Raw genomic sequence first — 13,788 nt, forward strand, 5'->3', positions numbered from 1 at the left:
AAGATGCATAGATTGCCCTTTAACATTTCCAATTCCTCTGTTAATAAAGTGTTCTCCTTAATCCATAGTGATGTATGGGGGCCTTTTGGGCCATCGGTTTCAGGTTTCAAATTTTATGTTTTGTTCATTGATGACTATAGCAAATTTACTTGGTTGTTTCCTTTAGTTTACAAAAGTGAGGTGTTTCATGTGTTTTTGTCTTTCAAAGCTTATGTTGAAACTCAGTTTACCACCAAGCTTCAAATTTTAAGAACTGACAATGGTACTGAATTTGTTAACAAGAAAATGGATAATTACCTCACTTCTCATGGCATCATTCATTAACTTAGTTGTCCCTACACACCAGCTCAAAATTGTGTAGTTGAAAGAAAGCATATGCACCTTACAGAGACAGCTATCACTCTTCTTCATCAATCTTCTTTTCCTTTAATTTACTGGTTTGATGCTTTTGCCGCAGCTGTTTTGGTTCATAATATGCATGAACCAAAACAGCATTATAGTTGATTTGGTTCATAATATGCATGAGGCTTTTTCTATGAAAAAGCTTGGTCCTGTTAGCTACTTTCTTGGTGTTTCTGTTCAACACCATGAAGATTTTTCTTATCTCAGCACAAGTATGCTAGTGATTTACTAGTTAAAGCTGGCATGGTTGACTGCAAACCCTGTGCCACTCCTATTGCTCTTAAGCCCTATTCTTCTCCTGGTGAAACTCTTCCCTTTACTCAACCTAAATCATATAGGAGTGTGGTTGGTGCCCTTCAGTATCTCACAATTACCCGACCAAATCTGTCCTTTGCTGTCAACAAAGCTTGTCAACATATGCATTCTCCTACTGTGGCCCATTTTGCAACTGTCAAAAGGATTCTCAGATCTGTCAAAGGCACTTTAGCTCATGGTCTCACATTTTGAAAATCATCATGCAGACACGGTCTAAGTTCTTCACCAAAGTTGGTTTTCACACAATATTTCCATCGTGATCAAATTCTCCATTTCTCCATTCAAATGCAATTTCACATGATGAATAAATACTTTTAGTTCAATTCATCCAAGGGATAACAAAATTTCCACCTTTCAAGCAATCTCAACAATTTAGCCATCTCAAGACTATATCAACACTTTTAAACAACAATTTCCAAAACTTCTACATTCATCATATTCCATGAAAAACATAATTTATATGTAAATAAATAACAATTTTTCAAAACATCATTTATTTTAGCACACAAAATAAATATAACAACATCCTCCAAAGATTTTCAATATCTTTCAAAAAAAATCCCAAATTTCTAAGTTCTCTCACCAAAACCATCCATTTTCAAATAGTTAAGAAGATCTCATCAAAAACATCTTTCTTTTTGTAACATAGTTCAAAACCCTCAATTCTTAAAAAAAAAATAATTAGAAAGTAGACCCACTTTCAAAATCACTCATTTTCTTAAATCAACAACCTATTTTCCAAAATTAATCAAATGATGATTTTGAAAATCATCTAGATCTTGCAAAAACAAATATATATAACTCAAAGAAATCCCTACCTCAAGTTTTGAAGAAAAATTGAGATGAAACCCAAAAATCAATGATGCCTAAACTCGATCCCCACCGCACACAACAAAGCCCTCGAGGTGAAAACCAACTTTGGTGAAGAACTTAGACCTAAATCCTAATGGATTTGGAGAAATCAAAGAGAGAAGGTGACTTTTAGAGAGAGAAGCTGCAGATTTAGGGTTTTTTGAGTGAAAAGGAAATCAAAGTGAAGCAAAACGACACTGCTGGTGACTGATAGACGCCGAGCTCGCTCGAGCGACCAGACACAAAAAAGTCGCCTTGCTCGAGCACAAGAAGCGTCGCTCGAGCGTAAAATACCAAGCTTCAGAAGTTTTTCAGATGCACTTCTCACTCGAGCGCAAGATGTTTCGCTCGAGCGAATGACTCTTTTCTATAAAAGTAATAGGAGCTCACAAAGCTCGCTCGAACACAAGAAGTCTCGCTCGAGCAAAGAGCCAAAATTCTGGACAACAAAAGTTTGAACAACTTGCAACTAACCAGTTCCAAACACTCTTAAGACATCCCAAAACTCAAACTCAAAGACTGGAAGGAAGAAAAGACGTAGGTAATACTTTCTAACCATGAAATCTGAGTCCAGAACACCACAAGGACGGGTCAAAGACCTGGATCGCTATAGTGATCTTGCATTTCTGCTCGAGCGACCAGAAGTCCACTTGAGCGTGAAAATGTATGCTCCCAAAAGTTCTATGTTTAGTAGACCGCTCGAGCGAGGGCATGAGTCTCATGTTCAAGCGAGAGTCGAGCAGCCATCGAGCGGAGATTTCACTTAACCAGTACTTTTGCAAAGTTTACAAAGCGCTCGAACAAAGGAAGTTGGGCTCGAGCGGCCTCTCATATGTTTGTATGTCCGCTCGAGCGGGGGAAGTTGCGCTCGAGCGGGACCCCTATTTTCTGCAAGTTTTGTTAAGTGTTTTCAAATGCATTTTTACACTCTTATTGCATCCTAGGCATTCCTAGGCCAAGATTAAGACATAATAATGACGATAAGAAGTAGATACACACCAAGATAAGAAATGATTAAGTTAATGTTTTTGGAAGTGTAATTATGTATGTATTCGTTCTGTAACTGTGTAGGTCACGCATTGCAAGACATCTGATTTACCCATTCTGTCTGTTTGCCTTGGAGCCCTCTGTTAATTGTGAGTAATAACTTTGTAAAGTTATGTTCAATTTATAAATATTTTTTGAATGATATAAGATGATCTGTTTTTTGAAATATTATTTTCTGCACAAATGAATGGTTGTCCAATATTTTTGAAATGTATTCGCGGCATCATTAGTTTCAGATGACATCTGTTATTTGTTTTGTATACATCCCAATTATGGGCCAACTGTACGCCTCATGAGCCAACTATTACGAATCTTTCTGTATAAATCTCATTTATGGGCCAACTGTACGTCTCATGAGCCAATTGTACCATCTCCGTACACGTGAGTTAACTGTATGCCTTTATGGTTGTCCCTTTATTATGGGTCAACTATATGCCTTTATGGCCATCCTTTTATGGGTCGATTGTTTCTGCTAGTGCTAATGAATGTCCTACATATGATTAACTATAAATTCTGATTATGAATATGATTCTGAATCTGTATCTGTTATGAACAAGAATTATGTTTCTGTTACCACTTTGGACAACATTCATTGAACCCTTTACTCTATTATTATTCACTGGGCCCCGCTCACTATTTATTTTTATGTATGTAGGTGAGCAGGCGCGTGACTAGTCCTAAGTTGCTGCCTGGAAAGTTTTGGAGTCAGCCAGCCATCGTGCCTCCCGTAAAGGTTCCCTTTTGAGATCTGACCAAGTTTTGAGTCTTTGGGATTTTTGTACTTTATGATGTTTATGTTTAATCTGAACATGTTTTGAAAATTCTGTATATGTGGCTCTGGTGACATATGACTAATGCATTTGTAACGTCACATAAATATAAATATAAGTTTGTTTCGAAAATTTCTGTCCCATGTATGTCTGTGTAGTTCTATGGACTATGTATATTTTGTATATTTGCTTCCGCAGCCCCTAATTATATGTTATGCTGTTAAGAGGCTGTTGGTAATCCAAGGATTACTGGTCGGTTACGATGCTAAACCTATAACGGCAGGTTTAGGTCGTGACACCTTCAGTCCTAGTCCATTTACTCTTCATGCATATATAGATTCGAACTGGGCTGGTGACAGTATAGATAGGAGGTCTACCTCTTGGTTTTGTATCTGGCTCCAACCTCATTTCCTGGTTTGCCAAAAAGCAGCCTACAGTTTCTCGTTCATCTACTGAAGCTGAATATAGGTCCATGGCTAACACTGTTGCAGAACTGTGTTGGCTTCAACAGCTCTTGGCTGATTTGTCTATTTCTCTTTCCTCTGTTCCTCTTTTATGGTATGATAATATCTCCGCCATGTCTTTTGCTTCAAACCCAATTTTTCACTCCAGGTCTAAGCATATAGAAATTGACTGTCACTTTATTCGAAAAAGGGTTGCTTCAAAGCAAATTGATCTTCGTTATATTCTTTTCACAGATCAGTTGTCAGATCTCTTCACCAAGGCATTGACTTCTTCTCGGTTTCATTATCTCACACACAAGCTTCAAGTGCTACCTCGCCCTCTCAACTTGAGGGGGGATGATAAGAGTATTGAGCCATCATCAACTAGCAAGTCACGTTTGCAATAATTCAAGACTCAAGATTTAGTTGTAACAATAAAGTAGCAATGCCTAGTTAGTTAGTGTGTTAGAGAGTTTGTTAGTTTGTTATCTGTAACAGAGTTAGACTAGTATAAATATCATGTACTGCACTAATAGCTTTTTTTTTTTTTTTTTAATGATTCTCAAGGTCCTCACTGATTTAAAAATTATGTTGTCAAATCTTTAAAAAATTCTAGGTTTGACTCGGGTTGCTTGGGTTGAACTCGCCAAACAAAGGGGTTGAAAGTTACATGATTGAAGTTGTGACAAATTAAAAATTGATACATAAATTGTAATAAAATTATGAAACTTAAGTTGTAGGTTTCAATATATATATATATATATATATTTTGCTTTCATAATTTACATACGAAAATCTAACTATTTATATTATTTTATATAAACATATTTTATTAATTTTTTCAGATCCTATGCATAGTACGGGTTTTCACTAGCACTTCAATTATAAGGAAACAACCAAATCAGTTTTTCAAATTAATTATAGGGAAACAAAATCAACTAAACAAAATAATTTAAACATATTAGAATTGATTTTTGTTTAATTTGTTTTTAAGGAATAAACGATTTTAGCTAGGTAGAGATTTTAGAAGGTTAATAAAACGTGTTTCTATATTTGATTTATCATTTTGATAATAATCTTAGGTCTTTAAGATTTTCTTATTTATTTATTTATTTAAAGAATAAGAAATTGAGTTTGAGCGTTCAAAGCTCTCACATCCTTCTTATTAAAAATCTCATTTTCTTTAATATAGAGTATAAATATATAGACTTAAATTTTAAAAAAGATTAGTATACTTTTTATTTGAAAGTCATAAATGAAGAAATATTATTTATTTATTTTTATTTTATTTTTTGCTTGAATAAGGCTAGTCAATAAAAAACTTTATTAATTATTTAATATCAAAAAATTAAAAATTTTAAAATGAAAATTTAGTGCTCTTAGGATTCCTTCTAAGTCAACTTAACTTGTTTTTAGGCCGTGGCTGACAGTACCACATGGGTGGATCTTATGACTTTGTATGTATAGCTTTGTTTGAATGAATACAACAGTTGGTAGAGTGTACATATGAGTTCACACGTGTATCAATTGGTTTTTATGGGTTGTATATGCGCCTGTTTATTAGGGTCACAGCAGGTTTTACACGTGGGTTTGTTTTGTGGAAGAATAATTATTATTTTTTTTTTAAGGAAGAGATGATTTTAATTTTAATTTTTTTTTTAAAATATTTCTTTATGATAGTTTGGAAAAATTAAAAATCAAAATAAAAGTTCATAATCAAAATTATAAGCCCCCATAAATCAAAATCTCCAATTTTAATACAAATCAAAAATTTAAATTTAGCACAAACCACAACAAATCAAAATTTCTAATTTTAGCACAAATTATAACAAATCAAAATCTCTAATTTAAATATTAATCACTGCAAATTAATATTTTTAATTTTAGCACAAAAAAATCCATAATTTTAGCAAAAACAACAATAAACTACAATCCCTAATTTTAATATAAATCACCACCAATTATAATTCATAATTTTAACATATCAAAATCTCTTATTTTAACATAAATAATAACAAATAAAATTTTTTACAAATCAAAAGTTAACAAATAATTATAAATTAATACTCATAATTTTTATTTAAAAGTAAAAAAAATAAATAAAGTTACCTATAAATAATGAAGAGAAGATACTAATATTGTAGTGTGGTCTCAAATTTGTGTTGTGTGATCTTAATCTAGTGAATCGCGAGTTAATAAATTACAAAGTAGCAAAGGGAGATAAAGAATACAAAAAAAAAAAAAATATATGAATATACTTAGCAAGTATTGTGAATAAATAAAAAAAAATAAAAAATGTCATACACTTTTAGAGTTTTAAGTTGTGTGGTAGTGTTTAATTGGGATTGAAAAAAAAAAAAAAAAAAAAAAAAAAAAAAAAAAAAAAAAAAAAAAAAAACAACGTGGGTGCGTGGTGTGTATCAATGCGTTTGGGGGGCAGTGTAAGCAAGAGCAAGACTCCAAAAAAAAAAAAAACTAAAACACGTGCATGGCGTGTCATTCATTGTGTTTGGTTTGAGTTTTCTCGATTAAGTTTTTTAAAAATTGAATTTTTTGATTTTCTTATTTTTTTGTTTTTAGTGAATATTTTTAAAATTTTAAATATTTTTTTTATTTTTTTAGATGCACCTTACTTAGATGTGTCTAAAAAGTAAAAAAATTGTGAAAAAATATTTTAAAAAATTAAGAAATACATAAAAATACAAAAAATGTACTAAATTCTTGTATTTTTTTTTGTATTTTTGATATTTAGTGAATTTTTAAAAGATTTTTTTTACAATTTTTTACTTTTTAGATGTATTTATGTTAGGTGTGTCTAAAAAGTAAAAAATTTGCATAAAATATTAAAAAAATTCAGTAAAAATAAAAAAATATGAAAAATAAAAGTATAGAATTTTCTGAAAATTATTTTAAAAAAATGAGAACCAAGCAAATTTGTTTGGGGCGCTGTATGTGTAAACAAGAGTAAGACCAAGTTACCAAACAAAAACAAAAAATTAAAAAGTCATGGGGCACGTGACCCCTCGCCCCAACGTGCCTTCGCCATACATACACTCTACCAACCGTCCACTGTATTCATAAAACAAATTGATAAATAATCTCATTAACTATACACATATAAACTCATATATATATATATATATATATTCTACCAACCGTCCACTGTATTCATTTAAATAAAGTTAGTCCATTGTACTATTGCTCCCTCAATTCAAACGGAGATTTCTTTCCCAAAAAAAAAAAAAAAAAAAAAAAAAAAAAAAACAAAAACAAATTGAGCTGTCATATTCAGGCCCTCAAATAAATAGCGACTAACGGAATGTGCTTGCTCCCTTCAATTCAATACAACGGAGATTCCGTTCTTCCCTATGCAAATAATAAAAAAAAATAATAATAAAAAATAGAACTGACATATCCAGGCTTTAAAGATAAAAAAAGACAACAAGAAAGTCTTTTTTAATATGGTTTCCCCTCTATATTTATTTGAGGTTGAAAGTGGTGAGATGGGAGTAAGAAAAGTTTAGCAAATTCAATTGCTGTATTAGTTTTCTTGGCAAAATGAGCTTCAACGATGATGAGCTGAATGTTACAAGCCAAGATGTCTCAGGTCTTTGTTTTATTCGTTTCTCCATTTATAGTCTATGAATTTACAAAGAAAGTTACACAATTGTATTGATATATCTCACTCGAAGCTTACAAGAAATATTTTTATTTCCAACACTGTCTGCACATGATCGGCTGTATGTACTCCTATAGCATATTAGCTATGAAGCACGAATACTTCAAAAAGGGTGACGTATCCGTATCGGATACCGATACTCCTCGGATACTCGCGGATACGTATCGGATACTTCTTAAAAGTATCGGATACTTCTTAATTAATAAAAAATTAATTAAGAAGTATCCGATACTTAATTTTAAAGTATCGGATACTCGAAGTTACATATTACTTATAATATTTTATTTAGTTCTTTGATAAGAGGAATATAGTGAGAGTTAAAGTAATAGAATTTGTCAAATTGATGTATCATTGTTGTCTCTCTCACTTCTCTCTCGCTTTCTCACTCTCTCACGTTTCTTCTCTCTACTCTCATTCTTTTTTTGATGTTGACATGTAATGATGATGTTTAATTTGCATTTGCTTTTACTTTTAGTTTTGGATATTTTATGAATGTTTGAGCACTTTTAGGTTAATAGGAATCCCTTTCTTTATTTATTAATTTACTTTAAGTTTTATTTTCATGCATGTTACATTTTTAAAATTATATAAAAAAAAAAATTTACGAATGTATCCCCACTGTACCCGTATCATACTTTTTCAAGTTTTGACATATCGCCATATCCACATCCCTATATCACCATATCCGTATCCGTGCTTCCTAGGCTATCATTGATGACTTAAAAAAGTATATTTGCTGAAATTTTTATTTAAGAATGGTTTTTTGGCTTTAGCTAAGGTTTTGTGATATTCACTGATGAAGGGGAACAAGTTGAAGCTATTGACCTTAAAGACTCTTAGTTTTATAGGAATCTTTCTTCTTTATCAAGTTGTCTTTTGCTTTAGGTTTTATTTTTATACATACTGCATTACTAAAAATTGTTAAAATAATATTTTTTACGAACGTATCCCCGCCGTACCCGTATCCTAGTTTTTCAAATTTTGTCGTATCGCCGTATCCGTATCGTATCGTATCCTATCCGTATCCCGTATCTGTATCCGTGCTTCCTAGCATATTAGAATGTTTTGTTAATTGTTAATTTGAGTTTTGGGATGATGGCATATTTCAGGGGAAAAATCTGCAGCAATCCTGGTAGGAAAAATAGACGTGGAACCCGTCCACAATCTGACAGCACCACTGGAAAAAAGCAACTTCAAGGTGACACTGATCCTCAAGGGGGCAAGATCCGTCAATGACAGATGCGGACTGGATCTTGTTACGGTCTTAGATGTCAGTGGTAGCATGGAGGGAGAGAAGTTACGAAATGTGCAAAAAGCCATGCTATTCATCATCAAGAAACTTAGTCCGATCGATCGTTTGTCGATCGTCACATTCAGCGAGGACTCCCAGAGGTTGTGCCCATTGCGGAAGATAACTGAAAATTCTCAAGCAGATATTGAAAAATTGGTCAATGCTTTAGTTGCTAACGGTGGCACAAACATCTCTGCTGGCCTTCAAACGGGTTTAAAAGTGCTCAATGACCGCAGACTTACTTGCGGGCGTGCGGTTGGCATTATGCTTTTGTCCGATGGTCAACAAAACGCAGGTGGTGATGCTGCACAAGTTCCGGTCGGTGACGTGCCCGTATACACATTCGGTTTTGGCGCAGACCAAGATGAAAAGGTACCTTTTATTGAAAAAAATAATTTCATTCATACTGATTTTATAGGTACAAGAGGATGTTTTATATTCTCTGTATAGGAATCTATTTTATGGAGGAATTAACAACTAGCTCTACACTAATCTAGGCTAGCTAGAGTCTTGGGTGATCCGTACTCGGCGGAAACAAGGGAGTAAATTTGGTTATTATATTGAAATTTCTTTTGGTAAATTAGGTGATTCCTACACATTCACTCCACATAATCTGCTATATTCGGGTTTACTGTATTGGCTGATTTGACAAGTAATGGTTGAGTGGCAAACACTTCTAATTTTTTTTCTTTCCTTATAACACTGTGATGTGGGAAAACCGGTATACAAAACCTGTGGATTTTGGAGTGATGGTTAGCATTAAAAAAAAAAAAAAAAGAAAAAAGTTGCAAACGTTGTAGTAGTATAACTTCAGTGATTCCCGTACGTGTACTCCATCGATATAGGTGCTCCATGCCATCGCAAACAACAGCAAGGAAGGAACGTACTCATATTTTGGAGAGCAGGCCTACTCGAGTTTTGCATTTTCCCAGTGTTTGGCTGGGCTTGTCACCGTGGTTGTTCAGAATCTGCAGCTGATTGTCAAACAAGTCGATTCCACAATCGTTAAGGTGTCTGCCGGAGACTACAAACAAACCAAGGATGATGATGCCGGCTCTGTAACTATTTCATTTGGCAGTCTTTACATCGATGAGGTACGCACGGTCATAGTGGACCTTCTTCTCGATGCTGGAGATAGTTCTTCGGTCCTCAAGTACATTTACACATACAGGTCAGGTGGTACCAATATTATTAAATCCCTGCATTTACTAGCTGGTAGAATAAATTATGTTTGGTGTATTCGATTGGCTATTTAATTTGACTCGATGATCGATCTGACAAATATAATGGATATGTGTATGCATATAACGCGCGTGCAGCACTTGTGGGAAATCGTTTGATGATGTCCGTCCGGTAACCATTTTGGTAGAGCGCACCGGCAGCAAATCCGTGGAGCAAGAGAGGGAGAAGGTGAAAATGGAGGAGGGACGTCTCCTGACTGCACAGATGATAAAAGAAGCAAGAGTCATGGCTGACGACAAGAAGGTGGACGATGCATATGAAAAGCTCGCTGAAGCCCAAAACTTGCTGGAGGACGTGGTCAATGATCAGTCTAACCGTTTGATTGACATGCTGAAATCTGAGCTGGAACAGATGAAGAGGTTGATGGAATCACAGGATATCTACGAAAAGCAAGGGCGTCCTTTTGCACTCTCTTTAGAGACTTCCCATAATCGCCAGCGTTTCGCTACAAGAGGTGATGTGGAAAAGCTGCGCTTATTTGCCACTCCGCGTATGGACGCATACCTTGAGCAAGCCAAGTCATTTGAAGAGGATCCCAGCAAGCCACTGCCCTCTGTGGGCGAGGATGAGAAAAAAGAACTCGCTGAGAATCCCCTTGCTCCCCTCGTTGGAGCTCTTAGCCACTATATTCAGGAGGCCATTGAGTCTCTCAGATCCATTAGCAACATACTCAATGAAGCCAACCGCGCGTAATTCCATGCTTGCATGCGCGCTTTAATTCCTTCGCCAGCCATCTTTAATTTACAACGTAGCCCATTGCATTGGGTTTTGTCTTTGCACTTCAATAAATTACGGGTGTGTGATTTTCCCGTTGTTAACCAAGTTTTTTTTTTTTTTTAAGTCATTTCACTGTTGTTAAATTTCCAGTGTCTTATTTGCCCGTTGCACTTCAATAAACTATTAGTCTATGATTTGCCCGTGTTAAATAAGTTTTTTAGATTAATTATTTCGATGAACCCTCCAAATATTAGCTTATGCCACGAATTAAAGCGAGCACACGATATTCTTAAATAAAAGGCAAAAGAATAGTTCTATTTGTGCTCACTGCATAGCTGCATGCCTTCAATTTATTGCATCAAAGGCTTCATATTGTAGCTCTTGCAAGGTGAGCTTTTCTTACTTAACTGATGTGGGATTTTTTATTTATTTATAATTATTTATTCAAGTTTTGTTCTATCAGTAATTAAGTGCGCCATTGGACTTTGGAATTAACACTTCTATCTTTATTAATTTAATTATTAATTTCCAACTTGACTTGGCCCATTCTAGTGGAACAACTCCCGCACATTTTTTTTTTATTTTTTTTAGCCTGTGCGGTTCTCTATGTTTAGGATTAGTACTTTGTGATATTAAAAAAAAAAAAAAGAAAAAAAAAAATTAGTACTTTGTGTTCATCAAAGGTTCCAATTATCAATATATAAGTTTGATTAGTTCAACCATAGTTAGCATCATAATCATCTAATTGATATTTAAACTAACAATTTAACCATCTCTATGACATTGTTATGTTGTCAGTTATTCTTATAAAACAGATGCAAATTAATTTAGCTGGCTTATTTATATATACTAGTGGTTAGATACGTGCGTTGCACATAGTACGTGGCACGTGATGTGCGATTTTTCATCAACTATTAGTACTGTAATTATACGTGTCTCTTAAATTGGTACGTGATATGTATATAAAAGATGGAGACTTGTATAGGTAAATTAATTTATATCTAAAATACAACTATGCAAGAAAGAAATACATACTCGGCTAAATAATTTAAATGATAAATGAGAAATTTTATAAACATAAATATTAATTTATAACTAGATTGTTGAGATCATAATCTTATCTTAAATAATAAACAATAAACAAGTCCTTTAAATATATAGTATTCACAAATCTTTTTTTTATCAACTTCTCATTTTATTTTTTCTTAATTCGTACCTTTAATACAATTGAAGGTATGTGTAGACACCCCATTTTTGACCGACTTTAAGACTCAGATGTCATCGATTGAGCGCTCGGTGATGGTGCATGTTGTGCTTGTTCTGAGGTTTCGGAGTTTTGGCAGAGAGCCTTGCCTCCGGGCCTCGAAACTCTTTGTGCTTTGGCTCGGTTTGAGGACCAAGTCTTGTTTTCCCTTCCCGGAGGGAGGGAGTGGTCTTGTAGACCATCTCTCTGTGGTCGTAGACTACTTTTCGTGGTCGTAGGCTACTTTTCCCGCAAGAGACTAGTTTTCGATTTTTGGAGCCTTTAGCTGCGCGCCTTGTCTCGGGGACCGCTTAACATTTTTCGTTTGGCGTGATTTTTGAACCACACCTTGTTGCCTCTGCCTAGAGAAACACTGTGGTCCGGGAGATCACTTTTGTGGTTACATACCACTTTTGATGCTCGTCAGCTAGTTTTCGGGGCTTTTGGCCGCGTGTTTCGCCCCTCGATTTCTCGTCTTGCATCCGCTTTGGTTTGTTTTTGGTACAAATCTTGTTTTCTTTGTTTGGAAGGTGGTACAAGGGTGGGAGACCAGTATTTCTTCTTGGAGACCACTTTTCCTTTTTTCAGCTAGTTTTCTTGTCAGATAACTGGCTTTCTTGGTCTTTGAACCATCTTTTCTGGTCGGCCACCACGCCACCACCTTGCATTTAGTGTGTTGACCTCTCCCACCTATGGCCGACCAGTTTTTGCTCTGGTTGACCACCTAAAGTGGTCGGCCGACCACTTAAACTAGCAGGCCAAATGGTCAACTGCTTTTTGGCACATTTTCGGAGATATTTTCCTCCAACTGTTTAGGGCCATCCTCCATACGTGTATGAAGGGATTTGTTTGAGGCTTAGCTTCTCTAAGAAGCTTTGCCTTTCCTTCTCTATAAGAGGGAGACTTATCCTCCCTCCTCCAGGGTCAGAAAATCTGAGGGAAGAGGAGAGGTATAGTATTGTATCTATATTGCCTTGTTTGCTTCATTTTTGTGTTCAAAAGTGTGGATTTGTCTTGCTTTAACACACAAACACACACTCAAACGCCATCCTTTTGCTACTGAGGTGCTTAGGGGCTGATTTTGGTGTTCTTGGATTGCCTTGAGCTTGAAAAACCTGCTGGAGTTGCAGTTATAAAGAAGGTTTTCAAGTGTGAGCTTTTGACCTTTAAATCTCCCTTTCTTGCTTAAGCTTTTAGCCTATCTTGCATATTGTTTTAAGCTTAGCTCATAACTGATAAAAGTTCTGTTTTTGCATGCATAAAAATTTTGTTTAAGATCACTTTTGTGTTTGGGGTTGTTTACCCCCTCTTAGGCCTTGTTTGGCCTTGTTTTTTATCCTTTTTTGTGAGCTTCGGGACCACCTTGTATTGGCCTTCTCACCACTGAAATCTAGTGGGATTTCAGTGGTGGGGATGGTGTTTTAAGGTCCTAAGAAGGGGAGGACCATCCCCTCTCCTTGCATCTTCAATACATGCCTTAATATGCCTCATGTTTGAGCATCTTTACATAGTGTATGTTGACCCTATCTTAGCTTATATTTGTTGTTATTTTGATGTGGCATACCACTATTATTACTTGCCTTGGTCACTCCATGCATGGTTAATACACTTGTAGTGTAAATCACACAATCTAGTCTTGTATGCCTCATGTTTGAGCATGTGTTTCTAACTTGTTTCGGAGCCATCTTAGTGGGTTTTTGGTGTTGTTTTAACATGCCTCAGATCTGTTTTGGGTTGGTTTGGTTGGCTCTTGTATGCCTAATACACTTGTAGTGTAAATCCCTCAA

At 35.1% G+C, this 13,788-nt stretch overlaps 1 protein-coding gene and 1 non-coding gene across 2 annotated transcripts; one reads left to right on the top strand and one right to left on the bottom strand.

Annotated features, from left to right (window-relative positions):
• The first annotated feature begins 7,165 nt into the window (after positions 1–7,165).
• Positions 7,166–10,967, top strand: LOC145795541 (putative E3 ubiquitin-protein ligase WAVH2). The gene is made up of 4 exons (XM_082880255.1): positions 7,166–7,436; positions 8,618–9,171; positions 9,645–9,970; positions 10,119–10,967. Exons 1-4 carry the CDS (start codon positions 7,388–7,390, stop codon positions 10,732–10,734), a joined length of 1,545 nt encoding a protein of 514 aa, XP_082736381.1. The 5' UTR covers positions 7,166–7,387; the 3' UTR covers positions 10,735–10,967.
• Positions 10,968–10,977: 10 nt separating this feature from the next.
• Positions 10,978–11,095, bottom strand: LOC145806403 (U5 spliceosomal RNA). The gene has a single exon (XR_014349467.1). It is a non-coding gene; the product is annotated as a U5 spliceosomal RNA (small nuclear RNA).
• Positions 11,096–13,788: the final 2,693 nt, after the last annotated feature.

The sequence above is a fragment of the Camellia sinensis genome, chromosome 1, assembly GCF_055761805.1.
Source record: "Camellia sinensis isolate YWXY chromosome 1, ASM5576180v1, whole genome shotgun sequence".
NCBI lineage: Eukaryota > Viridiplantae > Streptophyta > Magnoliopsida > Ericales > Theaceae > Camellia > Camellia sinensis.

Excerpts from the sequence above, each read along its gene's own strand:
- LOC145795541 (XM_082880255.1), top strand. The coding sequence starts at position 7,388 with ATGAGCTTCAACGATGATGAGCTGAATGTTACAAGCCAAGATGTCTCA. Across the intron at positions 7,437-8,617 it reads TACAAGCCAAGATGTCTCAG|GGGAAAAATCTGCAGCAATC; the intron begins GTCTTTGTTTTA and ends GGCATATTTCAG. Across the intron at positions 9,971-10,118 it reads AAGTACATTTACACATACAG|CACTTGTGGGAAATCGTTTG; the intron begins GTCAGGTGGTAC and ends ACGCGCGTGCAG.